General features: G+C 42.9%; 2 protein-coding genes across 3 annotated transcripts in view; one reads left to right on the forward strand and one right to left on the reverse strand.

Annotated features, from left to right (window-relative positions):
• LOC134822479 (ankyrin repeat and KH domain-containing protein 1-like) overlaps window positions 1-27,985 on the reverse strand; it is a 188,401-nt gene that overhangs the window by 73,337 nt on the left and 87,079 nt on the right. Inside the window, exons 2-21 of the mRNA XM_063833591.1 lie at window positions 26,725-26,810; window positions 18,828-18,933; window positions 18,474-18,566; window positions 16,877-17,028; window positions 15,960-16,061; window positions 15,284-15,390; window positions 14,807-14,944; window positions 14,463-14,608; window positions 14,007-14,116; window positions 13,446-13,535; window positions 12,967-13,077; window positions 12,598-12,771; window positions 12,373-12,487; window positions 11,984-12,081; window positions 11,709-11,819; window positions 10,380-10,546; window positions 9,618-9,745; window positions 8,400-8,567; window positions 6,817-6,986; window positions 522-678 (exon numbers count right to left, since the gene is read on the reverse strand). Coding sequence (XP_063689661.1) covers window positions 522-678; window positions 6,817-6,986; window positions 8,400-8,567; window positions 9,618-9,745; window positions 10,380-10,546; window positions 11,709-11,819; window positions 11,984-12,081; window positions 12,373-12,487; window positions 12,598-12,771; window positions 12,967-13,077; window positions 13,446-13,535; window positions 14,007-14,116; window positions 14,463-14,608; window positions 14,807-14,944; window positions 15,284-15,390; window positions 15,960-16,061; window positions 16,877-17,028; window positions 18,474-18,566; window positions 18,828-18,933; window positions 26,725-26,772 — 2,491 coding nt within the window. The 5' untranslated portion in view covers window positions 26,773-26,810. The remainder of the gene's footprint in view (window positions 1-521; window positions 679-6,816; window positions 6,987-8,399; window positions 8,568-9,617; window positions 9,746-10,379; window positions 10,547-11,708; window positions 11,820-11,983; window positions 12,082-12,372; window positions 12,488-12,597; window positions 12,772-12,966; window positions 13,078-13,445; window positions 13,536-14,006; window positions 14,117-14,462; window positions 14,609-14,806; window positions 14,945-15,283; window positions 15,391-15,959; window positions 16,062-16,876; window positions 17,029-18,473; window positions 18,567-18,827; window positions 18,934-26,724; window positions 26,811-27,985) is intronic.
• Window positions 20,300-27,985, forward strand: part of LOC134822486 (allograft inflammatory factor 1-like) — a 72,362-nt gene continuing 64,676 nt past the window's right edge. Inside the window, exon 1 of one of the 2 annotated variants that reach the window (XM_063833601.1) lies at window positions 20,300-20,328. The gene's annotated coding sequence lies outside the window, so the exon portion shown is untranslated. The remainder of the gene's footprint in view (window positions 20,329-27,985) is intronic. The other variant, XM_063833602.1, reaches the window with a different exon arrangement.

Here is a 27,985-nt window from a genome sequence, read left to right on the forward strand (position 1 = left end):
AAAAATGTAGGAGAAAATTGATTTTTAGACTCGATTTTCAGGGCACGCGATCAAAAATTTCTCGCGCAATACAATTTCCACACACGTGCTGACCTTTGACCGGCAATAATTCCGGCTAGGAACGATATTTTTCCACGGCATCAAAAGCATCTGATGGATATTACTCCCCTCTATCAGAAACAACTAACTAAAAAGTCGATTTTGAGAAAATTTCCATGAAGACCCCCTGCCCCCATAATACAGTCAAGTCGGCTATAGACAATTGTCTTACACGTTATCAATATGTCCTAGTTAATAAAGGACGATGGGTTGAGCAAATTATTAATTATTAAGTATTTTAATTGTATTATTATAAAAAGTATATATTTTCATTACCTAAATATGCAAAAATTAAGTGGAAATTTCATTTGTCAAAAAAATTAGAGCCATTTACTTTCCACACACTATTTTCAACTCACCCTGTATACCTAATACCTATGCTATGTATTGTTAAAGTTATAAAATAATTAATAAAAACTAACTGGTCGATGTCTTAGTTGTTTTAGTTGTGGCGGGTTTGCTGTAAACTATCTTACTGCTTCCAGCAGTAGATATAGAGCAGGTTATCTGCGATATTGACGACGGCGACAATGGAGGCGTGTTCTTCGATATGGAGGTTCGCTTCACTCTGCCTGGATTCTGCAGGAAATAATATCCAAATTAGACATTACAATAGTGGTTAGCGCACAAGGTTCAGTGTAACCTAGTCTAGGGAGTAGCTAAGGATCTATTGGATCTATGCAATCTCCTGGGTCGACTCAGCCGAATGATAGGAAACTTAATTGAGGGTTAAATCTTTAAATGAGGAGGGGTACGTGTTAAAAGTTCAAGGAACTTCCTAGGATACCCCTTCAGTGCATACTGTAAACATAGTACTATTAACTACCTTAGTCGGTAATATTATGGGGGGTCTAATTTGGTCCTTTCGGGCCAAAGAACCATATTTATAACAGTTCATATTTTTACCCCCCGAGTAAAATTTTGGTGTTCCTTTTGGTATATCAGTCATAATATGCTAAACGTTTCTTTTATTCACGTCCAGAAGTATGCTTACGTTATTGTTTGAGGAATTGAAGCTAGTTCTGGTTCAAAAAGTCCGATTTGTCTACTATTCCCCCATCTTTTCAATTTGAGGGGTTAACTAGGAACAATTTGCTTCAATCAGCAACTTCAGATGAATAATACAAGTTCAGCAGCAGCTGTTTCGTTTCAGTGTACAATTCGTGAGCTGTACGGGCTAAAATAATACTTATAGGGGAGCTTGTGAATATTTACACGATGCAACTGACAACTGAAGTTTAATCACCAGATTTTGATAGCAGTCAGCCCCACATTCTAAAATAACGCTTCGTGTGTAGCAGAACAAATGTACTTTAACACCTGATAGGGATCGGATATCTAATGAAAAAATATTAAATTTTGTGCGAAAGCGGCAATATGGTTGTAATTGCGAAAAATTTGTAATCAATATTTTCGATTTGAGGAAAGTCGCATTTAAAAGTGTTGGGGGTCAAATTTGGTCCTTTTCGGGCCAAATAACCATATTTATAACAGTCCATATTTTAAAAACCCATAATTTCCCCCCCCCCCCCCCCATAATATTACCGACTAAGGTATTAACAATACTTAATACTCAGTGAGTGACACGATAACTAATCGTCCAAAACAGCAAGATTGAGAGTGTGACGTCATAATATTAGAAGATGGAGAGTGTGACGTCATAATATTAGAAGATGGAGAGTGTGACGTCACAATATTAGAAGATTGAGATTGTGACGTCATAATATTAGAAGATGGAGATTGTGACGTCATAATATTAGAAGATGGAGATTGTGACGTCATAATATTAGAAGATGGAGATTGTGACGTCATAATATTAGAAGATGGAGAGTGTGACGTCATAATATTAGAATATGGAGATTGTGACGTCATAATATTAGAAGATGGAGAGTGTGACGTCATAATATTAGAAGATGGAGAGTGTGACGTCATAATATTAGAAGATAGAGAGTGTGACGTCATAATATTAGAAGATGTAGATTGTGACGTCATAATATTAGAAGATGGAGATTGTGACGTCATAATATTAGAAGATGGAGATTGTGACGTCATAATGGGGGGGGGTGTCATGTCCGTCTATGTCCGCCTATGTCCTGTCCTTTTTGGATTCTATGAGACAACGGACGTGTTTTTTGGGACATTGGCGGACACGGACGGACATTGGCGGACTCGGACGGACATTGGCGGACTCGGACGGACATTGGCGGACCCGGACGGACATTGGCGGACTTGGATGGACATTGGTGGACATTAGTGGACATTGGTGGACATTAGCATAGCGGACAAACATTTTGAAGACTGAAGAGTACTGAAGAGTACTGAAGAGTACTGAGGAGGATGGCTGAGAAGGATGGCTGAGGAAGATGACTGAGGAGGATGACTGAGGAGGATGACTGAGGAGGATGACTGAGAGGGAGGAGAAGGATCAGGAAGACCCAGGAGGAGGAGGACCCAGAAGGAGGACCTAGGAGGAGGAGGAGGAGAACTGAGGAGGATGACTGAGGAGGAGGAGGACTGAGGAGGAGGACTGAGGAGGACTGAGAAGGAGGAGGACTGAGGAGGATGGCTGAGGAGGATGGCTGAGGAGGATGACTGAGAGGGAGGAGGAGGAGGAAGAGGAGGAAGAGGACTGAGGAGGAGGAGGAGAAGGACTGAGGAGGAGAAGGAGGACCCAGGAGGAGGAGGACTGGGGAGGAGGACCCAGGAAAAGGCCCCAGGAGGAGGAGGAGGACTGGGGAGGAGGAGAACTGTTGAGGACTGATGAGGAGGACTGAGGACGAGGAGGAGGAGTAGGAGGAGGACTGAGGAGGGGAGGAGGAAGAGGACTGGGGAGGATCAGGAAGACCCAGGAGGACCCAGGAGGAGGAGGAGGAGGAGGACCCAGGAGGAGGAGGAGGATTGAGGAGGACTGAGGAGGAGGACTGACGATGACTGAGAAGGAGGAGGACTGAGGAGTACTGAGGATGATGGCTGAGGAGGATGGCTTGGGAGGATGGCTGAGGAGGATGACTGAGGAGGATGACTGAGAGGGAGGAGGAGGAGGACTCAGGAGGAGGACTCGGGAGGAGGACTTAGGAGAAATGAGAAGGAGGACTGAGGAGAACTGAGGAGGAGGAGGAGGAGGAGGACTGAATAGGAGGAGGAGAAGGAGGGGGACTGGGAGAGGACTGGGGAGGAGGAGGACTGATGAGAAGGATGAGGAGGAGGACCCAGGAGGAGGAGGACTGAGGACCGAGGAGGAAGAGGAGGAGGATGAAGAGGAGGAGGAGGACCCAGGAGGAGGAGGACTGAGGAGGACTGAGGAGGATGGCTGAGGAGGATGACTGAGAGGGAAGAGGAGGAGGAGGAGGAGGAGGACTCAGGAGGAGGAGGAGGACTGACGATGACTGAGAAGGAGGAGGACTGAGGAGTACTGAGGATGATGGCTGAGGAGGATGGCTTGGGAGGATGGCTGAGGAGGATGACTGAGGAGGATGACTGAGAGGGAGGAGGAGGAGGACTCAGGAGGAGGACTCGGGAGGAGGACTTAGGAGAAATGAGAAGGAGGACTGAGGAGAACTGAGGAGGAGGAGGAGGAGGAGGACTGAATAGGAGGAGGAGAAGGAGGGGGACTGGGAGAGGACTGGGGAGGAGGAGGACTGATGAGAAGGATGAGGAGGAGGACCCAGGAGGAGGAGGACTGAGGACCGAGGAGGAAGAGGAGGAGGATGAAGAGGAGGAGGAGGACCCAGGAGGAGGAGGACTGAGGAGGACTGAGGAGGATGGCTGAGGAGGATGACTGAGAGGGAAGAGGAGGAGGAGGAGGAGGAGGACTCAGGAGGAGGAGGAGGACTGAGGAGGACTGAGAAGGAGGAGGAGGAGGAGGAGGACTGAATAGGAGGAGGAGGAGGAGGAGGACTGAATAGGAGGAGGAGGGGGACTGGGGGAGGACTGAGGAGGAGGATGGAGGACTGAGGAGAAGGATGAGGAGGAGGACTGAGGAGGACTGAGGAGGAAGAGGAGGAGGATGAAGAGGAGGAGGAGGACCCAGGAGGAGGACCCAGAAGGAGGACTCAGGAGGAGGAGGAGGACTGGGGAGGAGAAGGACTGTTGAGGACTGATGAGGAGGACTGAGGACGAGGAGGAGGAGTAGGAGGAGGACTGAGGAGGGGAGGAGGAAGAGTACTGAGGAAGATCAGGAAGACCCAGGGGGAGGAGGAGGAAGAGTAGGAGGAGGAAGCATCTAAATGTTATTTCCATTTTTGTCCGTTTTTGTCCGTTTTTGTCCGCTCTATTTTTTGTCCGTTTTGAAAATATAGGGTACCGAACGGACAAAAAACATGATCCCCCTATAACAGCAAAAATTGAACATTTTATTTAGCAATTTAGGTGTCCATTAATGTCCGCCAGCAATAGCAGCTCAAATCTGGGGAAACTTTGAAATACACCAATTTGAAGCATTTAACCCCCCTTAAAAATCAAAGATTATGAATTTTAGTAATCTGATTATTTACATAGGTCCAAAAATGTCATAGCTTCATGATAGTGCAACGAAAAAAATCTCAGAACATTTTGGTGCTGAGTTAGGTGGTTAAGTTGTCGAAAAATGACTGATTTGTTAGTGGACATTTTTATACCTCTAACACCCAAACCCTTACTACAGTGAAGATATGAGTGTTACAGTTAAAATTGATGGTCATTATTGAACAGAAACGGTTCATTGACACATAGTTGAAGAAGGAAATTAAAAAAATTAATAAATGTGGTCTGTGGAGTGGTTTATTGTGCCTTATTTTGTTTTGATATTTGATTATGAGAGATAGCTGGAGGATAATAAGTGATTTTAAAGATAATGCAACAAAATGTGTGGCCGTATGGTGGTTAAAACGACCAAAAACACTGATTTTGGTAAATTTTAGACCTTTATTAACCATGATGGACGCAACATAGGACTCAGCAATGTTTCTGGTCATATAAATGAGCAGGTAGTTATATCTAGATAATGTAGCATGGCCAGCTATAGCTTTACAAAGCTAATATGTGCTCTAAAAATGGTTAATTAGTGCAAATATAGGGTATTTTCGAGACATTTTAACCACCATAGCTGCACATTGATCATAATGCATGAACTTGGGGTCAATTATGCATTTGCCAACAAATATACACTCAATTGGATAGCAAACCATTATCTGAAGTTCATATTGTGGTTAATTTTCAATTTAATAGATGCCTTGTTCAACAGCCTAGCAAGTAATAAAGCAATTTTAACCACTTTTATGACAACATTTCTCGATAAATTTTATCAAGACCCTTGAAATGTCCTTTGTTGACCATAAAATGTTGACTAAAATCGTTAATAATGTTTTGATTGGTGGTTAACAACAATTTTTGACAATTTAACCATCTTTTTAGCACTTTTTACGAATATTAACCACCTCAAATCAACCATACTATTAAATTTCACATTTGTGATACAAAATTATGATCCATGCACAAATGAACAACCACCACTATAACTATACATCTATAATCAAAGCAATTTTTATAGCTCACCGTTCATCTTCAATTTAACCACCATTAGGACCACAAAATGCCCCCTATGAGGTTTGAAAACTTTTGTGATAGTTGCACCATGATATGATCTCAATATAATGACTACTCAGTTCATAATATCATATCTCAAAATGGTGGTTAACCCTAAAACTGGAATTTTAACCACCATAGTGGCCACATAGATGACCCATTAACCACAATTATTCAACATAACTGTACTGCAGTGTTTTGTGCACCAGAAAAACATCACTCCAACATTGGGATTAACCACAATGAGCTGCAACATCATGCTGAAGTCAACATACTCAAATTGTGTGAAAAAAGTAAATGTCCACCAAGTTTCCCCAGATTTGCTGCTATTGCTGCCGCCTATGTCCGCCTATGTCCGTCTATGTCCGCCTATGTCCGCCTATGTCCGTCTATGTCCGCCTATGTCCGCCTATGTCCTGTCCTTTTTGGATTCTATGAGACAAGCGGACATAGACGGACGTGACACCCCCCCCCCCATAATATTAGAAGATGGACAGTGTGACGTCATAATATTAGAAGATGGAGAGTGTGACGTCATAATATTAGAAGATGGAGAGTGTGACGTCATAATATTAGAAGATGGAGAGTGTGACGTTATAATATTAGAAGATGGAGACTGTGACGTCATAATATTAGAAGATGGAGAGTATGACGTCATAATATTAGAAGATGGAGAGTGTGACGTCATAATATTAGAAGATGGAGAGTGTGACGTCATAATATTAGAAGATGGAGATTGTGACGTCATAATATAAGAAGATGGAGAGTGTGACGTCATAATATTAGAAGATGGAGAGTGTGACGTTATAATATTAGAAGATGGAGACTGTGACGTCATAATATTAGAAGATGGAGAGTGTGACGTTATAATATTAGGAGATGGAGAGTGTGACGTCATAATATTAGAAGATGGAGAGTATGACGTTATAATATTAGAAGATGCAATGGAGAGTGTGACGTCATAATATTAGAAGATGGAGAGTGTGACGTCATAATATTAGTAGATGGAGAGTGTGACGTCATAATATTAGAAGATGGAGAGTGTGACTTTATAATATTAGAAGATGGAGAGTATGACGTCATAATATTAGAAGATGGAGAGTGTGACGTCATAATATTAGAAGATGGAGAGTGTGACGTAATAACATTAGTTACCTCATTGCTAGCCGAGCTGCTGCTGCTAATGTTTCCATTTTGTTCGCATGTTTTGATGTCTGTTTTCTGTTCATGTTTCTTCGTCTCGGATACACTCAGCTCAGTGATGCTCTCCGCCAGTTCCTCCACTGTTTGTTTCTTCTTCTCAGCTTTCTTGTTCGCGTTGTTACCTAGAACACAAGTTTATTAGGATCTTCGTTATCTGTAATACATCAAGAATGTCGCTACATACGATCAATGTTCTTAAATAATCGGCCATTGGTTTACGCTACAACAGACAGGCGCCATGCTATGCGCTCAAAAATCATTGTTAAAAATTTTAGGAACTCGTTCATTCGGCACATTTAAGATGCAGCTGTTACTGAGCACTAAATTTACTAAATTGCTTAATTTAGAGGCTCTAACTGACCACCCTGTGAATATACACCGTGTGAAGATACGCTGTTAGTAAACACAGCCCGCATGCTTATTAGAGATCTGCATTTACCACAATGCTGCGCTACTGAGGGTTTCAAACAAAGCTACAAGCCCCCCCCCCCCACAAACAAAGCTACATGCGCCCCCCCCCCACCAGCCCCCCAAACAAAGCTACATGCGCCCTCCCCCCACCACCCCACAAACAAAGCTACATGCACCCCCCCACCGGCCCCCCAAACAAAGCTACATGCGCCCTCCCCCCACCACCCCACAAACAAAGCTACATGCGCCCCCCCCCCCCCCACCGGCCCCCCAAACAAAGCTACATGCGCCCTCCCCCCACCACCCCACAAACAAAGCTACATGCACCCCCCCACCAGCCCCCCAAACAAAGCTACATGCGCCCTCCCCCCACCACCCCACAAACAAAGCTACATGCACCCCCCCACCAGCCCCCCAAACAAAGCTACATGCGCCCTCCCCCCACCACCCCACAAACAAAGCTACATGCGCCCCCCCCCACCACCCCACAAACAAAGCTACATGCGCCCTCCCCCCACCACCCCACAAACAAAGCTACATGCCCCCCCCCCCCCCCCCACCAGCCCCCCAAACAAAGCTACATGCGCCCTCCCCCCACCACCCCACAAACAAAGCTACATGCGCCCTCCCCCCACCACCCCACAAACAAAGCTACATGCGCCCCCCCCCCCCCCACCAGCCCACAAACAAAGCTACATGCGCCCCCCCTAGCCCCCCAAACAAAGCTACAAGCGCCCTCCCCCCACCACCCCACAAACAAAGCTACATGCGCCCCCCCCCCCACCAGCCCCCCAAACAAAGCTACAAGCGCCCTCCCCCCACCAGCCCACAAACAAAGCTACATGCGCCCCCCAAACAAAGCTACATGCGCCCTCCCCCCACCACCCCACAAACAAAGCTACAAGCGCCCCCCCCCCCCACCAGCCCCCCAAACAAAGCTACAAGCGCCCCCCAACCGGCCCCCACAAGCTGAGCATCTCATCATCTTTGGGACTGAGTGCGCCCTTTTCAAATCAGCTTTTTGGGACACCTTTATCATTCAACGCGCACGGTTTTCAAGATTTAAACTTCGAAGATACTGAAATTATCCCAATTATTTTCTGTGTGGTAAAAAATGGAATTACCATTAGAAGAATTTGTGGTATTATTATTGTTGCCGCTAGAACTCTTTGTGCCTTTAGTAGTTGGGGGACTCTGATGGTTTATCTTGCAGGAGGAGGAGTTATTAGCGTCAGACTTGTTGTCAAATACCAGATCCTCATCCTCACTCTCGTGATTCTGGTAGCAGCTCACTGAAACACATTATACACATTATACACATAACACATCCTATTTAACAGGAACTTATAAATAAATCGAGTTTGTGGACACAATCCATGCAGGCTGTTGTATGAGAGATGCAAAGGACGGCAAAAAGAAATATCTTGTTTGTAATAAATAACATATTATATCTTGGAACAATTTCGGCTCGTAAATGTTGTTATCTAGACTTAAACATTAGTATTTATCAAGGGAAGTTTAGAGTGACATTATATGATAAAAGAAAAGATTATAATTTTAAAGTTATATCATATCCTTTTTTGGATGGAAACGTTCCAAATAATTTGTCTTACGGAATATTTATTTCTCAATTAGTACGATTAGCCAGAATTAATTCGACACTTAAGGGTTTCAAAAATTGTGTTACTGAACTTTTAGGTAAATTGGTTGCGCAAGGATTTAAGTTAGCTGCATTGCGCAACAAGTTTGTCAAGTTTTATAAATCAAGATTAAATATTTGGGGTAAATATGGTAGTGAAATTTATGATGAATTAATTGAAATGTTTCAATCTTCTGACACCTAATGTTATTTTGTAATTTGTATCGACATATATCGTTTTTCAGTTATAATGTTACCTAATATCAATTAATTATTTTAGTATTTGTGATTAATTTGTATTCATTTATTATTTGTGACTTATAAAGGTAACCATTATATTACCGTCTAACCATTATATTACCGTCTAAAAAATTATTGTCAAAAGTTAACTTTATGAAGGAGTAAGTTGTCGGTGGATGCGAATTTGTATATTCATTTATTGCTTGTTTAATTTTTGTGTGTTTAATTTACGATTATTTGTAACTGAGATTCTGTGATTAATTTATTTTGTTGATTGTTATGTTGTGATATTGCATAATTTATTGTAAATATAATATATGTTTCAGAATTATGTAATGTAACGCGATGGAAATATTTTAAGCGGGCATATCCTGTCCAAACCCAGGATGCACTACAAGAAGAATTCGTTATAACTTTGTCTGAAAAGCATTATTAATATATCTTGTTTGTGATATATAAATACCTTTGTCCTCATCGTCATTACATTTTTTCGCAGCTCGTTTCTTCTTCCTCTTCGCCCGCTTCTTCGCAGCAGCCTTGCGTTTTGTCTCTTCTTCAGCAGCTATCTCGGCACAGAGTCTTTGAGCGTTCCTGATGAAGCAGCAGTTTTACATCATGGTCAACAAGGCTAATTATTTTAATCTGTCTCTGGGTTAGAAATGAAAATAAGTTTTCTAATGAACCAATCTCCATTTAAACAGAGATTGTAATTGTCAGCTAGTACATTACCTAGCAGCATCAAGCTCTTTAGCACGCTTACCTAGCAGCATCAAGCTCTTTAGCACGCTTACCTAGCAGCATCAAGCTCTTTAGCACGCTTACCTAGCAGCATCAAGCTCTTTAGCACGCTTACCTAGCAGCATCAAGCTCTTTAGCACGCTTACCTAGCAGCATCAAGCTCTTTAGCACGCTTACCTAGCAGCATCAAGCTCTTTAGCACGCTTACCTAGCAGCATCAAGCTCTTTAGCACGCTTACCTAGCAGCATCAAGCTCTTTAGCACGCTTACCTAGCAGCATCAAGCTCTTTAGCACGCTTACCTAGCAGCATCAAGCTCTTTAGCACGCTTACCTAGCAGCATCAAGCTCTTTAGCACGCTTACCTAGCAGCATCAAGCTCTTTAGCACGCTTACCTAGCAGCATCAAGCTCTTTAGCACGCTTACCTAGCAGCATCAAGCTCTTTAGCACGCTTACCTAGCAGCATCAAGCTCTTTAGCACGCTTACCTAGCAGCATCAAGCTCTTTAGCACGCTTAGCCTTGATTATTTTCTCCAAACAGCGTGTCCGGTGAGGAAGGAGGTCGAGATTCTGAGGACAAGGACCCATGAGACACTTCTGACACTCCGCATCACTGGGGAGGTGCTTTACTATCGTCAGCAGCCACTCCACTACCTGAAACAAAATGTTACTTGCTGCGACAGAACTGCAATATAATTGCAATAGAACTGCAACAGAATTGCAATAGAATTGCAATAGAACAGCAACAGAATTGCAATAAAACTGCAACAGAATTGTAATAGAACTGCGACAGATATAAAATTATCACATTTTACTATTTTTTACATCAGCTGTCTTTTTCTTTAAAAAGGCATAAGATGTATAGAAGTGGAAGGAATTGAGAATGGGTATAGTAGGTAGGTATGTTTTTCGTTCGGTGTCACAAAGGAAAACATGCATAACCCTCCGCATACGTTATTTTAATGTATATTGTCCGCGCGCAGAGCAGTTATGGTGTCGTCGACATGGTTACCCTCCGCATACGTTTGCACGATTTGACGATTGATTGAATTACACCTCAAATGCGCGGCGCCAAGCATACAATTTGAATTCTATGGTAATTGATTTGAATAACAAGCGATTTCCCGAATCTTATAAATGTGTTAAGTAGCTCACGCTCTTCTTTACTTGATCATTGATCATGATGCGGTACAACATACTAACTTCTCGTTTTGTTGTGAGTGCTTGATTTGTTATACGAAATGGACCATAAATGTTATTATGAGTTGCATAATTACCTACTACGGATTTCACGACTTTTACCTTTACACAGGTGCAGGCTACGGTGTCCGGTCATTTAACTTTTTAAATTTGACTATTGACAATGGCAACCCCTCCACTTTATGTTCCGTAGCGCCCCAAGAATGGTGAATAAAGAACCATTATTTAATATTTTGACCAACATGAAACTATCGTTAATTTTAATTTCAAATTTTAAAAGGCATGGCAATCACTACGGTTGATGGAAATCTAGCGTCCGCTAACCGGCGCAATTCTTGTTATTGTTCAATTCCTGTATCTGTACCACATGTCGATGCATTAAACCATAGAATAAGACGTGAATATATAATGTGTTATAAAATAAGACGTCAACACGGTGAATATTAAAAACACTAAACCATTTTAAAAATTAATATATTATATCTCTTATATCTGCTGCAGTACTGTTGTACGCCCATATTTTTTAAACAGTTTGATATCGAGAGACTAGACTTGGCTGCACTTTCCAAACTAGGAATTTAACTAAATTTGATTAATTTCAATGCTTATTTCTTACCTCAACATGTCCGTTACGAAAGGAAGCTACTAGCGGGGTGGTGCCCCTCAAATCTTGCATTTCTATCTCTGCTCCAGACTGTAGCAGCAACTTGCAGATACTAAGGTGGCCCTGAGGTAGTATCAGCATTTAAATTTAAAGCTTGTGTTTTGTTAAGACAACAATCTACGAGGCAAGAAGTCGGTCGAGCAATCTAGCACGCTGAAATATAATATTAAATAAATATATTATTACATAATAATATATTATATTATTATATAGGAAGCTGAGCTGACCTCTTTGGAAGCCAAGAAGAAAGGAGTGTAACCCTTCTTGGTCCTGTTCTCCACATTGGCACCTTGTTCCAATAGCAAATGTGCTAGCTCCACATGACCTGCAACAATCCTCTTCAGTATTGGGGGGGGGGGGGGATAACAATCCTCTTCAGTATTGGGGGGGGGGGGGGGGGCAATCCTCTTTAGTTTGGGGGGGGGGGGGGGCAATCCTCTTTAGTATTGGGGGGGGGGGACAATCCTCTTCAGTTTCCTCCATTTTATGGCAACAGTATTGGGGGGGGGGGGGGGGGGGGTAACGTATTGATCACTTAATTAAATTTCTAACACCAGGAAGTGTCGATAAGTTGAGTTGTAACAAAAAATGTACAATAAGTTAAAGTTTCACCAACCTTTCTCAGCAGCAAGAGTAAGAGGATTCTCCCGAGAGTTAGGAAAGTTAGCGTTTACACTGCAGCCGTTATCTAGAAGCAAGGCAACCACATCAACATGGTTTTCACGACATGCCTGAAGAAAAACAAAGTGTCAAAACAAAGTGAATCCAAGGAACAATTTCCAGTAATAAATATTACGTAGAACTTCAATTAATTTGCTGCTGAAAGCTACAAAATGCTCACCTGAAAGAGAGGGGTGATTCCTGTCTTAGTTCTGCACCCAATATTAGCTCTGTACTCCAGTAGTAGCTGCGCTACAGCTGCATGTCCCTTCCAGCACGCCATAAAGAGGGGGGATTGTCCGTAGTTGTCCGGCATTTCAACGTCTGCTCCGTTCTCCAGCAACAGTTTGGTTACCTGTAGTGTAACTAGGTAACCAGGAGTGTAACTAGGTAACCAGGAGTGTAACTAGGTAACCAGGAGTGTAACTAGGTAACCAGGAGTGTAACTACATAAGTAACCAGGAGTTAGGAGTACCTTGAAGAAGTAATGAAGAATAACCAATCTCGTAATGTTAGGAGTACCTTGAAGAAGTAATGAAGAATAACCTACCTCGTAATGGCCCTCTCTGGTAGCCTCCATCAGAGGAGTACATCCTGTTTTAGTCTGGTGATCCACGTGCGCACCTCGGGTTAGCAACAGTTCTACGATCTTGGTGTGTCCCTGAACAAATACAGGGGTAATAGGTGCCTTGTAATAAGGTGAGTTAAATATTGCAGTTGGCTTCAGTTCAAGCCCTGTTCGGTGAGCGAAAAGTTAGATTTCTCACTATTAACAAGATGTGAGTAAAGCTCGTACTATTTACAAGATGTGAGTAAAGCTCGTACTATTAACAAGATGTGAGTGAAGCTCGTACTATTCACAAGATGTGAGTGAAGCTCGTACTATTCACAAGATGTGAGTGAAGCTCGTACTATTTACAAGATGTGAGTGAAGCTCGTACTATTTACAAGATGTGAGTAAAGCTCGTACTATTTACAAGATGTGAGTGAAGCTCGTACTATTAACAAGATGTGAGTAAAGCTCTTTACCTTCCAGCACGAGAGGGTGAGAGGAGTATCGTCGTTGCTACCAGAGGGCGTGTCTATCTCAGCATTATACTCCAGTAACAGGTGTGTCACCTGAAAATACTTACATTTAAAAGCGCAGCCCAACACCTTTACTCCTTCATTATATTGCTTACAGGCACAACACCTTTACTACTTCATTATATTGCTTACAGGCACAACACCTTTACTCCTTCATTATATTGCTTACAGGCACAACACCTTTACTACTCCATTATATTGCTCACAGGCACAACACCTTTACTACTTCATTATATTGCTTACAGGCACAACACCTTTACTCCTTCATTATATTGCTTACAGGCACAACACCTTTACTACTCCATTATATTGCTCACAGGCACAACACCTTTACTACTTCATTATATTGCTCACAGGCACAACACCTTTACTACTTCATTACATTGCTCACAGGCACAACACCTTTACTCCTTCATTATATTGCTCACAGGCACAACACCTTTACTACTTCATTATATTGCTCACAGGCACAACACCTTTACTACTTCATTAAAAAAGACGTACCTCGTAATGTCCCTCTCGCGCGGCCAGCATGAGAGGTGTGCAGCCTGCTTTGTTGTGATGTTCTATATTACTGGTGTGTTGAAGCAGCAACTTTACCACGTCATAGTGCCCTGAGGAATGTTCTATATTACTGGTGTGTTGTAGCAGCAACTTTACCACGTCATAGTGCCCTGGGGGAATGTTCTATATTACTGGTGTGTTGTAGCAGCAACTTTACCACGTCATAGTGCCCTGGGGGAATGTTCTATATTACTGGTGTGTTGTAGCAGCAACTTTACCACGTCATAGTGCCCTGGGGAATGTGTGTTTTAAATAGTCCCGCTGTCCCATTAACATGAGCCATCATAACGTAAACTGAAAGTGCTGGCAGACTTTTCTAATCCTAACCCTAAATAGAGTCCCAGACAAGTGTTCTACTAAGTTATTGTCATAAACAGTTTTACAGCGTGACATTACCTTTCCAACAGGCCAAAGTAAGAGGTATATTATTCTCACTCCCAGATGGGACGTTAACTTTAGCACCAGACATGAGCAGCCAGTGTGCGACCTTGTAGTGACCCTCACGCGCTGCTAACATCAGTGGGGTGCAACCATCCTTCGTCCTGTACAAATTGATGTTCAATAGCTAGAACTGAGGTTCAACACATTGATATTAATAGTAGTTTTAACAAACAATATACTAGATCTGAAGGCCCCCCCCCCCCCCCCCAATATATAAGACGTGCCCCCCCCCCCCCCCCCCCCCCCAATATATAACGTGCCCCCCCCCCCCCAATATATAACCACCACACAGTACACACCTGTGTTCAATGTCAGAATTGTAAATCAGCAGAAGCTTAACGACCTCGTGGTGTCCCTTCCAACAGGCACTTGTCATAGGGATATCGTTATTACTGCCCGATGGGGTGTTGACTTCCGCCCCGGCAACCAGCAAGCACCTGATGTTATCAATTAGTTAATTAATAGTCAGCAACAACAGAACGAGGCAGAATATGTATACATGAGTACATAAATATATATTTCAGTGTGTACAGTGACACACTTTACATGCATACATTGATTTAAGTCCTTAACATCATTTACACAAACTGTTAACAAACAGTTCCAAATATATGTATAGTGTAATAACATGGCAACATGTTCACATATCACTGAGATCATCCTAGAGTAAGTGATACTCCATGATAAAATTCACATAACACGTGACATGTGACGTCACACCACGTGCTACTCGAATCTTGTTATCTAGTAACTAATTAAGAAGTCCGGTCACTTACTTTGCGACATCAACATGGCCACCGAGTGCAGCGAACATTAGAGGAGTAAACCCTTCTTTAGTCCGGTGTTCAACATTTGCCCCATTAGCTAGCAACAATTTAACCACCTGAAAAACAATATATCTATTCTCGGAGCAAGGTTTGAGAATATGTTTGGTTATGAACCATCACAGTTTTTATTATGCTGCCATATTACAAAGGACTTGGCAGAATTATGTGAGATTATATTAGTTTCCTTTAATATGTTACTGCGACTCATTGAGAAAAGCTGCTATTGAAGTATTGATGACGATCGGTAGATTGCAAGTTGGACATGCAAAGCTCTTTCGTTCGTTGCTATAAATATCGAAAAAGTATGTTGGTGCGTGCGCGCGCTTTTTCTAAAAAGTCATTCCGTTGTGAACGCATTCGACTCACAGTCCAAAAAGCTATTTCGCGCGTGCGCTACAAGTATTGTTTTCTACTCCATAGCACACCTTATGTGACATCCTCCGCACAAGAACTGAATACTGATGACACAGTCAAGGCATTACAGAGTGACGCAAATTGTTATGGTACATACAAATCAAATCAAAACTAACTTGTGAACATTTACTTCTCCATATCGCACAATCGACGTACAAAAATCGCGCTTTGGAGATCGACAAGACAATGGATTTTTGAGAGGATAACTTACCCCTTCATGACCTTTCCAGCAAGCAAATGTTAAGGGTGAGTCTTTGTTAGACTCCGACTCAACGTTCACTTGAGATTTCTTGTCGAGGAGTAATTTTGCAACCTGTGAATAAAATGTTGTGGATATGATCTAATATTTGATATATAAACTGATTAAATTCGTGGTGTTGGATGTATTAAGCCATAAACTTCTCTTTTTTTCATGGTAAAACTCGATAAAAGTTAACATTTTACTAAAGCATACAAGAAATTTAATATCTTCACTAAAATTACTGATACATTGAAACGGTTTTAAATGTCTATAAAAAATTGATATTTTTATACGAAACCAATTTTATGTGAAAAGTAAAGCCAAACTACATAATCACTACATTTTTCAGCTCAATATTTGTTGAAATGTGACTACTAAGGCCAAAAACCACAAAAACGTTGAAAATCACTAATATCTCAATTTTCGTCTTTCACAATAGCGAATTCGCTCAATTCGTAATTACTTCTCCATTCCTTAATATTTTCGCATGAAATTTTCAGAGTCAATAAAGAATCGTACTTTGACTTCACTCTATTGATCAGATTTTAGATTAAGGCCCAATGAACAAATTTTGGGGCCAATTTCCAAACTAGTTCTGGCAGAAACATTCTTCACAATTATCAGTCATATCAGGATGTTGCAGCACAATATTTAAAATTTTGAGAATTGTGTGACATTTTTGATATCTGGACTGGTTGTAACATACATTTAATCGATTAGCAAAGAAAATGAGTGGAAAATATAGTGGAATGCTCCTTCATAAATGTTGTAATAGACATTTAAAACCGTTTCAATGTATCGTGAACACCCTGTATATACATTAAAGCCCTACGAGAAGCTGCACACATGGAATAACTAAATAACTTCACTCAGGCTCACGAACATACCGCTTTGTGACCAGTGAGGCTAGCAAACATGAGCGCAGTGCAGCCATCTTTAGTGTGATGCTCAACATCAGCTTGGTAATCGAGCAGTAGCTTCACAATCTCTTCATTACCCAGGGTACAGGCCCAAGTTAGGGCGCTGTCGTACGTTGTATCTAAGAGGGGATGTTAGTGAGAAGTTATAACAACAAAACCTCTCCACTCAGAACATTGGTAAAATACGCACAAAACTAATTTTAACTTAAATTTTGAACCTGCTTACCCCAAATTTCCGCACTTCACTATATCCAATTTTCCTAACCAATACTATAAGCAGATAAATGCTTACTGTACTTCCATTGTATCCTTCAACCTGGGGGGGGGGGGGGGGGGGGGGGTACACTACACCCCCCCCCCTTCAACCTCGCCCCTCAGAAGACGAGCTTTGAGGTCTCCTAGATTCGTAATTTTCTAGATGATTTATTGCAATTTTACGGACGAAATGATTCTAGGGGGGACTCCCAACGCAATTAAGGAATATCCAAAATATTACCAAAATGCAGGGGAGTACAAAAAATGAGATTTAAGAATGTACAAACCAGTGGGAGCGTCTATCTCTGCAGGGAGTATACCCCTGCAAAATGGTAAAGAGAAAGAATGTACAAACCAGTGGGAGCGTCTATCTCTGCAGGGAGTATACCCCTGCAAAATGGTAAAGAGAAAGAATGTACAAACCAGTGGGAGCGTCTATCTCTGCAGGGGAGTATACCCCTGCAAAATGGTAAAGAGAAAGAATGTACAAACCAGTGGGAGCGTCTATCTCTGCAGGGAGTATACCCCTGCAAAATGGTAAAGAGAAAGAATGTACAAACCAGTGGGAGCGTCTATCTCTGCAGGGAGTATACCCCTGCAAAATGGTAAAGAGAAAGAATGTACAAACCAGTGGGAGCGTCTATCTCTGCAGGGAGTACACCCCTGCAAAATGGTAAAGAGAAAGAATGTACAAACCAGTGGGAGCGTCTATCTCTGCAGGGGAGTATACCCCTGCAAAATGGTAAAGAGAAAGAATGTACAAACCAGTGGGAGCGTCTATCTCTGCAGGGAGTACACCCCTGCAAAATGGTAAAGAGAAAGAATGTACAAACCAGTGGGAGCGTCTATCTCTGCAGGGAGTACACCCCTGCAAAATGGTAAAGAGAAAGAATGTACAAACCAGTGGGAGCGTCTATCTCTGCAGGGAGTACACCCCTGCAAAATGGTAAAGAGAAAGAATGTACAAACCAGTGGGAGCGTCTATCTCTGCAGGGAGTACACCCCTGCAAAATGGTAAAGAGAAAGAATGTACAAACCAGTGGGAGCGTCTATCTCTGCAGGGAGTACACCCCTGCAAAATGGTAAAGAGAAAGAATGTACAAACCAGTGGGAGCGTCTATCTCTGCAGGGAGTACACCCCTGCAAAATGGTAAAGAGAAAGAATGTACAAACCAGTGGGAGCGTCTATCTCTGCAGGGAGTACACCCCTGCAAAATGGTAAAGAGAAAGAATGTACAAACCAGTGGGAGCGTCTATCTCTGCAGGGAGTATACCCCTGCAAAATGGTAAAGAGAAAGAATGTACAAACCAGTGGGAGCGTCTATCTCTGCTCCGCGGTCCAGCAGCAGCTTAGCAACGGTCACGTGACCTTGACTACAAGCTTCCAACAAGGGCGTGTTCCCTGCGTATTACTATTTTAACATTATCCTTCACGGTACTAAAAGTAAACCTAAAGTATCGTGTAATAGTATTATATAGTATATAGTATATAGTATAGTATAGTATAGTATTACGGTGTACAACTCTGATTCCCTATAATCGGATAGCTATTTAAAAATAATATGTCTTAACAGTTGACCGAATTAACTAAATTACGTTTTTCAACAAATAATTTTCACAGTTAGTTCTTATAAAAACTGAAAAACACAGGATAAGATCGTACCTGTGCTATTTCTATGATTCACACTGGCCCCACTTTCCAGCAACAGCTCCACAATATCTTGTTTTCCTTGTCGACAAGCTAGCGACAACATTTCATCAATCGACACCTGAAATATTGGAAAACCTGTTTTTTGATGATCAACGACTGGCAATAAAAAAAAAATATATAGTATGTACATATAATAACCTTTGTAATATAATAACCTTTGTTCAAGATTGTCATTAATGCCATGGAATTTTTCATCGAACTATATCTTTGACATCATTGGGGGGGGGGGGGGGGGGGTCGGGTCCTCCGTTAATCACAATAGTGGTTTCCTGGATCTTCAGCATGTATTATATAGTGAAATGATCAGAGCTTGCAGTGAATGGAACTCTAGCGTCTGCCACCACGAAAAAACGGATGCAATTCTTGTTATGTTTAACCTATTTCCTATATAATATATATGCCAGGATTTAACTGTAGTGTATCAGGTGTCTACTACAGTTGTCACAAGACCTTCCTAGCTGGGGTGCTATTTTAGTTTCCACTGTGCCAAAAACAGTTTTTTCGTGAATATCTTTAAAAGTAAGCACTTTAGACCTTAATACTGAATACATATTATATATAATATATATATATACATTATATAAATATCCTTATTATATATCCCTATTATATATCCTGTCCAAACCCAGGATACATAACATGAAGACTTTGTTGTAACTTGTATGAAAAGCATTAATATATCCCTATTGCATTAGGTTTAGAAATTTATTCTCTGGTTAACAGATTTCAAATGTTTAATTAATTTGTAGTATGACAGTAAGGTATATAAGAAGTTATTTAATTTTGCTTGGGCTATTATATTGACTATTGAGGTTTAATGATGATATGGAATTTGAATTTTATATAAATTTACACCATGTGGTTGGGGCATTTTGCATAGTAAATATGGTTACTACTCCTAGCTATATATCATATTATTTGATTGGTATTCGATTTCTGATTATTTCCCTAGGAATATGATTATTATATCTCAATTTGGCTTTAGGTAGGGTGCCCCTCTAAAAGAACTGGATTCTTCCGGGAAGCATCCCGTGCACAGAGCTTGGTCTACATATATATTAAATTATTAACCATTCATTCTGTATGTGCACGAAAATTTATTTCAAAAAAAAAAAATTATATATTATATATATATATTTTGTGAATTTTGATAATTTTGAAAATGTTTCATGATCGATAAAAATTATTTTATAAAGGAGCAACATGTCATAGCGCTACAATTCATTATTCTATTTGACACTGACGATTGGTATTGTTTTATACATATCATGAAACGGATCGTTTGCCCGCCAATTTGATTTGTTCTGGATCGATTCCCGCCATCAGCAAAACCAACCCTGATGATTTGAGCCATACTGATGAGTCCTAATAGGACGAAACACTGTGTCTATGGATATATATATATCTATTACAGTTTTAATACTTTCAACACTACTATATAACAAATAATTTGAGAATTAATGTAAATAAATGATGCAAAGACTTACGAAGATCTAATCACAACCGCTTTCTTTTATTGTGTAGAAGTCCAGCCAATGAAATATATTATATATATATAATGATTAGTTGTTACTTGGATTCCCAAAGAGCGCTCAACTGCAATCAAGCAGGAGGATTATATTTCAAACAAAGGGAAACACTCAAACTGGCGTGGCGGGCAAACAATCCGTTTCATGATATTATGTAGAAAACAATACCAATCCTCAGTACCAAATAAGAATGAATTTTAGAGGTATGATATGTTGCTCCCCTATAAAATACTTTTTATCGATTTAAATTATGGTCAAGTGACAGGATATAAAACATTTTCAAAATTTAATGAGGTCTGATCGTCATCTTCTGACAGCGTTCGATATCTGTGTGAAGGTAAAATGGTGACATCCTCTGGATCAGGCAGAGGTCGAGTGTTATCGGGATTGCAATTTATTATCGGGATTACAATTTATTATCGGAGAAAAAGACGAATTATGAAGGAGCAACCTTACATTCTACCTATTTTCAAAATTTGCAAAAACTTCAAAACATTGTTCTCGTCCAAATTTTAGAATTGTCTGTGAAGTAGGATATATATATATATAATTAATAGTTAATAATAGTTATAGGGGGGGGGGGGCATGTCTCCAATGTCTCCAATGTCTTTTTTGAAAAGATAGGGTGCAGAGACATGTCCTGGAGACATTGGAGACATTGGAGACACAGCTTTTGGAGACATTGGAGACATTGGGGACATTGGAGACAAAGCTTTTGGAGACATTGGAGACATTGGAGACACTGGAGACGTAGATGTATGATTGGAGAAGGAGGAGGATCTAGGAGGAGGATGACCCAGGAGGAGGACTCAGGAGGAGAAGGAGGAGGATGAGGACTCAGGAAGAGGACTGAGGAGGACTGAGAAGGAGGAGGACTGAGGAGTACTGAGGAGGATGGCTGAGGAGGATGGCTGAGGAGGATGACTGAGAGGGAGGAGGAGGAGGAGGAAGAGGAAAAGGACTGAGGAGGAGGAGTAGGACTGAGGAGGAGAAGGAGGAGGACCTAGGAGGAGGACCCAGAAGGAGGACTCAGGAGGAGGAGGAGGAGAACTCAGGAAAAGGACTGAGAAGGAGGAGGACTCAGGAGTACTGAAGAGGATGACTGAGGAGGAGGAGGAGGGGGAGAAGGACTGAGGAGGAGAAGGAGAAGGTGGAGGAACTAGGAGGAGGATGAACCAGGAGGAGGACTCAGGAGGAAGAGGAGGAGGACTCAGGAGGAGGACTTAGGAGGAATGAGAAGGAGGAGGACTGAGGAGAACTGAGGAGGAGGAGGAGGACTGAATAGGAGGAGGGGGACTGGGGAGGACTGAGGAGGAGGACTAACGAGAAGGATGAGGAGGAGGACTGAGGACTGAGGACTGAGGAGGAAGAGGAGGAGGATGAAGAGGAGGAAGAGGACCCAGGAAGAGGAGGACTGAAGAGGACGATGAGGATGAGGACTGAGGAGGAGGAGGAGGACTGAGGAGGATGGCTGAGGAGGATGACTGAGAGGGAGGAGGAGGAGGACTGAGGAGGAGGAGGAGAAGGACTGAGGAGGAGAAGGAGGAGGACCTAGGAGGAGAAGGACCCAGGAGGAGGACTCAGGAGGAGGAGTCAGGAGAAGGCCTCAGGAAAACTGAAGAGTGAATAGGAGGAGGGGGAGGACCTAGGAGGAGGAGGACCGAGAAGGAGGACTGAGGAGGAGGAGGAGGAGGAGAACTCAGGAAGAGGACTGAGGAGGACTGAGAAGGAGGAGGACTGAGAAGGAGGAGGACTGAGGAGTACTGAAGAGGATGACTGAGGAGGAGAGGAGGAGAAGGACTGAGGAGGAGAAGGAGAAGGTGGAGGAACTAGGAGGAGGATGAACCAGGAGGAGGACTCAGGAGGAAGAGGGGGAGGACTCAGGAGGAGGACTTAGGAGGAATGAGAAGGAGGAGGACTGTGGAGAACTGAGGAGGAGGAGGAGGACTGAATAGGAGGACGAGGGGGACTGGGGAGGACTAAGGAGGAGGAGGACTGACGAGAAGGATGAGGAGGAGGACTGAGGACTGAGGACTGAGGAGGAAGAGGAGGATGAAGAGGAGGAAGAGGACCCAGGAGGAGGAGGACTGAAGAGGACGATGAGGATGAGGACTGAAGAGGAGGAGGACTGAGGAGGATGGCTGAGGAGGATGACTGAGAGGGAGGAGGAGGAGGACTGAGGAGGAGGAGGAGAAGGACTGAGGAGGAGAAGGAGGAGGACCTAGGAGGAGGAGGACCCAGGAGGAGGACTCAGGAGGAGGACTCAGGAGAAGGACTCAGGAAAACTGAGGAGTGAATAAGAGGAGGAGGGGGAGGACCTAGGAGGAGGAGGACCCAGAAGGAGGACTGAGGAGGAGGAGAACTCAGGAAGAGGACTGAGGAGGACTGAGAAGGAGGAGGACTGAGGAGTACTGAAGAGGATGACTGAGGAGGAGGAGGAGGAGAATGACTGAGGAGGAGAAGGAGAAGGTGGAGGAACTAGGAGGAGGATGAACCAGGAGGAGGACTCAGGAGGAAGAGGGGGAGGACTCAGGAGGAGGACTTAGGAGGAATGAGCAGGAGGAGGACTGAGAAGAACTGAGGAGAAGGAGGAGGAGGACTGAATAGGAGGAGGAGGACTGACGAGAAGGATGAGGAGGAGGACTGAGGACTGAGGAGGAAGAGGAGGAGGATGAAGAGGAGGAAGAGGACCCAGGAGGAGAAGGACTGAAGAGGAGGATGAGGATGAGGACTGAGGAGGAGGAGAAGGACTGAGGAGGACTGAGGAGGATGGCTGAGGAGGATGACTGAGAGGGAGGAGGAGGACTGAGGAGGATGGCGGAGGAGAAGGACTGAGGAGGAGAAGGAGGAGGACCTAGGAGGCTAGGAGGAGGACCCAGGAGGAGGACTCAGGAGGAGGAGGAGGACTCAGGAGGAAGACTCAGGAAAACTGAGGAGGAGGAGGAGTGAATGGGAGGAGGAGGAGACTGGGGAGGACTGAGGAAGAGGAGGACTAAGGAGAAGCATGAGGAGGAGGACTGAGGAGGAGGATGAGGACTGAGGAGGAGGACTGAGGAGTACTGATGAGGATGGCTGAGGAGGACGGCTGAGGAGGATGGCTGAGGAGGATGACTGAGGAGGATGACTGAGAGGGAGGAGGAGGAGGAGGAGGAGAAGGACTGAGGAGGAGGAGGAGGAGGAGAAGGAGGAGGACCTAGGAGGAGGAGGACTCAGGAAGAGGAGGACTCAGGAGGAGGACTCAGGAAGAGGACTCAGGAGGAGGACTGAGAAGGAGGAGGACTGAGGAAAACTGAGGAGGAGGAGGATGAGGACTGAATAGGAGGGGGGACTGGGGGAGGACTGAGGAGGAGGGGGACTTGGGGAGGACTGAGGAGGAGGAGGAAGACTGACGAGAAAGATGAGGAGGAGGACTGAGGAGGAGGACTGATGATTGAGGAGGAAGAGGAGGAGGATGAAGAGGAGTAGGAGGACTCAGGAGGAGGAGGACTCAGGAGGAGGAGGACTCAGGAGGAGGAGGAGAACGACTGAGGAGGACTGAGGAGGAAGAAGAGGAGGAGGAGGAGGAGGAGGAGGAGGAGGCTGTGTCTCCAATGTCTCCAAAAGCTGTGTCTCTAATGTCCCCAATGTCCCAAATGTCCCAAATGTCTCCAAAAGCTGTGTCTCCAATGTCTCCAATGTCTCCAATGTCTCCAATGTCTTTGTCTTTTTCGAAAAGATAAGGTGCGGGAGACATTGGAGACATGTCACCCCCCCCCCCCCGTTATAGTAATATAGTACTGTGTTTACAGTACACTACAATGTAGATGTACTGAAGTAAAGGGGTATTCTAAAGGGGTATTCTAAAGGGGTATTCTAAAGGGGTATTCTAAAGGGGTATTCTAAAGGGGTATTCTAAAGGGGTATTCTAAAGGGGTATTCTAAAGGGGTATTCTAAAGGGGTATTCTAAAGGGGTATTCTAAAGGGGTATTCTAAAGCCGGGTATTCTAAAGGGGTATTCTAAAGGGGTATTCTAAAGGGGTATTCTAAAGGGGTATTCTAAAGGGGTATTCTAAAGAGGTATTCTAATGGGGAATTCTAAAGGGGTATTCTAAAGGGGTTTTCTAAAGGGGTGTTCTAAAGGGGTGTTCTAAAGGGGTATTCTAAAGGGGTATTCTAAAGGGGTATTCTAAAGGGGTATTCTAAAGGGGTATTCTAAAGGGGTATTCTAAAGGGGTATTCTAAAGGGGTATTCTAAAGGGGTATTCTAAAGGGGTATTCTAAAGGGGTATTCTAAGAAGATTCTTCATCTTTTAACACGTACTCCTCCTCATTTAACCCTCAATCAGGTTTCCTTTCATTCGGCTGAGCCGACCGAGGAGATCGCATAGATCTAATGGATCCTTAGTTACTCTCCAGACTAGGTGACACAGGGATTCTAACCCTAATAATATATAAATCTTCTACGCAGAAGGCGGATGCTCTAACCCCTAGGCTACCTTGTCTTGTAAATGGGTGGGCGACAATTGACCCCCCAACCCTGACCCTGACCCTGACCCGGCCCTGACCTTGTCGTACTAATCCCTAGATTTCACGACAATTGTAATTACATAGGGGGTCAATTGATGGGGGGGGGGGGTCAATTGTCAACAAACATATTAGTGGCGTAACAAAGGGCCCTGCTTACCCAGCTGTGCACCACTTACCCAGCTGTGCACCACCTACCCAGCTGTGCACCACCTAAGGGGGGGGGGGGGGGGGCTGTGCACTACCTAAGGGGGGCGCCAAATCGTCGTTTTAATGTGGGACAATTCAGAAAAACTTAACTTAAAAGATATAATAACAAAATTGCAAGTTTTGCTCTAGAAACACACTGTTTTAGAGATTTTACCGGCATATCCTCCAAAATCACCTGATTTGTCCAATTACCATTGTACTTTAACTTTTAAGAGGGGGAACGGAGGGTGCGCCAAAGGAGCGGCGCTGTGAGCGCAGGGCTGCAGGGGAGCATTGTGTGGAACAGAACACTCCAATAACTGGCACCATTTCAAGTACACATTTAGAAGTGACAGTTGTTTATCATTCAGCTTGTAGCAGTTACTAATCAAATTCGTAAATCGCTGTTGTTTAAAAAAATAAACTACAGTAAAACCCTGATTTACTGTACAGTTTAGGGGAAGGTTTAAAATAGTATATTTGCATGGTTAATCAGGGTTTTGACTTTTGACTCTGCACAGAATTGGCTCCCAATTAATAGTGGTTACAGTTCACGAGCACTCAAGTAGGGCCGGGGGTACTTAGGGGAAGCAATAATGGCCTAAGCGTTTTGGTCCCTCATTCCTGCCACTCAGCATTGCCTACTGTTAAGTAGACATTTTTCTAAGACAATAGAGAACCTGACCCTGTCTCATTAAATTCAACCACTTGCCATAATAAAAATACTAAAATTCAACTAAAGTTTAATAAATAATTATATACAATCACCAAAGAATATTTCCACAAGTTTATTTCTAGTTAACTTAATTTTTGGTTTAACTTTAAGCTCTTATTTTATTTATGATTAAAGGAATGTAAAATAAAACTTAGTTTCATTCTAAACTTATTGTTTTAATGAACCTACTTGCTTGACACCAGGGACCCATTTGCAAAGGAACACGTGATATGAAAATAAAAATATGGACATTTTTCCAAAATGTTGGGGGAAGGGGAGAGAATGTTGGGGGAAGGGGAGAGAATGTTGGGGGAAGGGGAGAGAATGTTGGGGGAAGGGGAGAGAATGTTGGGGGAAGGGGAGAGAATGTTGGGGGAAGGGGAGAGAATGTTGGGGGAAGGGGAGAGAATGTTGGGGGAAGGGGAGAGAATGTTGGGGGAAGGGGAGAGAATGTTGGGGGAAGGGGAGAGAATGTTGGGGGAAGGGGAGAGAATGTTGGGGGAAGGGGAGAGAATGTTGGGGGAAGGGGAGAGAATGTTGGGGGAAGGGGAGAGAATGTTGGGGGAAGGGGAGAGAATGTTGGGGGAAGGGGAGAGAATGTTGGGGGAAGGGGAGAGAATGTTGGGGGAAGGGGAGAGAATGTTGGGGGAAGGGGAGAGAATGTTGGGGGAAGGGGAGAGAATGTTGGGGGAAGGGGAGAGAATGGTGAATCAGCGTTTTACTGGACGTTATTACCTCACCAGGTTAATAAAATGTATTGTAATGGTGTTTGTGATAGGTTTGTAATATATTTACCTCTGTGTTTGTGATAGGTTTGTAATATATTTACCTCTGTGTGTATTGTAATGGTTTTTGTGATAGGTTTGTAATATATTTACCTCTGTGTTTGTGATAGGTTTGTAATATATTTACCTCTGTGTCATGAACAACAACTTCTCCTTCATCTCCAGATTCTGTCATATTTCTTATCAATCTTTTATAAACATTTTGTACATAACCTTACTGAATGGAGATAGTTTAAGGTATTTCAATTGGAATATTCGAACTCTATGAAATAAGAGTTAGAATTAGTATCAAACTTTACAGCAATTAACACAAATACAAGGAGATCAGGAAAAGCCCCTGTTCAATTGAGTTCACGTCACCCTCTGGTAATAGATTAGTGACAAGGAACTCCTCGAAAATTATAGGTTTTTGGAAAGATATTTGAAAAAAATTATATCGTCATGGTTTTTTTCTTAAGGGCGAATGTTAAAAAACTTTCGAGATAATGGCCCCTAAAGGTTAAAATTGTCCCTTTTTTGTACTTTACAAGACATATTTAAATGGTACGAAAGTCGGTGGTTTTTCGAAAAAAACACCATATTTTTGGACTACCCAATTTAGGTCAACATCATTATTTTCCCCAAATCATTTTTCACGTATTTTCCTTAATTATAAATACAGGGGGGGGGGGGGGGGGGGGGGGGGGGGGGGGGGGGGGGGGGGGGGGGGGCCAAAAGTCAGTACCCATACGTTGGCCTAGCTCAGTCGCTGAGTGTCCAATTGAAATAATTATTTCTGGTATGACTTACTGCCACCACTGGTTCGAGGAATTTGTCAAATCAAAAAATATTCGTGTTCATTTTTTCAAATGAAGGTTCATTTTCGCATTCATTTGATAGTTTGGATATTCGGATCGAGCCAAATTTTATTGAATGGTGTTTGGCCATTTAAATTAAGTTTGTCCTGAAAAAACGAGAGTTCTAGCTTCTCAGTACTTATCCTGTCATCACTCCTGGAGTAATGGATATTATATGTTTATTTCAATAAATATAATAATCAGTAAATTAGAATAGAATCTTGTCTTCTTTTCAGCTCACTCTTCTGAAACCTCTTCCTCTACATTCTCAACCTCATCATCAACTTCCTCATCTTCCTCATCTTCATCATCAGCATCATCACCCCTGTCTTCATCACTGGTGGTGTGTGCGAGATTTAGGTCCAGCTTCTCAGTCTAGCTTCTCAGTTGACCGAGATACGAGTTTGTTCACTACGTGTGATCAGGTGATTGGGTTGAGACTAGATCCGCATTATGGGAATCGTGCAGAGAGCCCAATTACGGTGTCGTAATTGGGTAATCATTAAGTACCCAATCAATTTTGCTAACGAGATAAACAAATTTATGTGACTA

The sequence above is a fragment of the Bolinopsis microptera genome, chromosome 10, assembly GCF_026151205.1.
Source record: "Bolinopsis microptera isolate Bmic1 chromosome 10, MBARI_Bmic_1.0, whole genome shotgun sequence".
Lineage (NCBI taxonomy): Eukaryota > Metazoa > Ctenophora > Tentaculata > Lobata > Bolinopsidae > Bolinopsis > Bolinopsis microptera.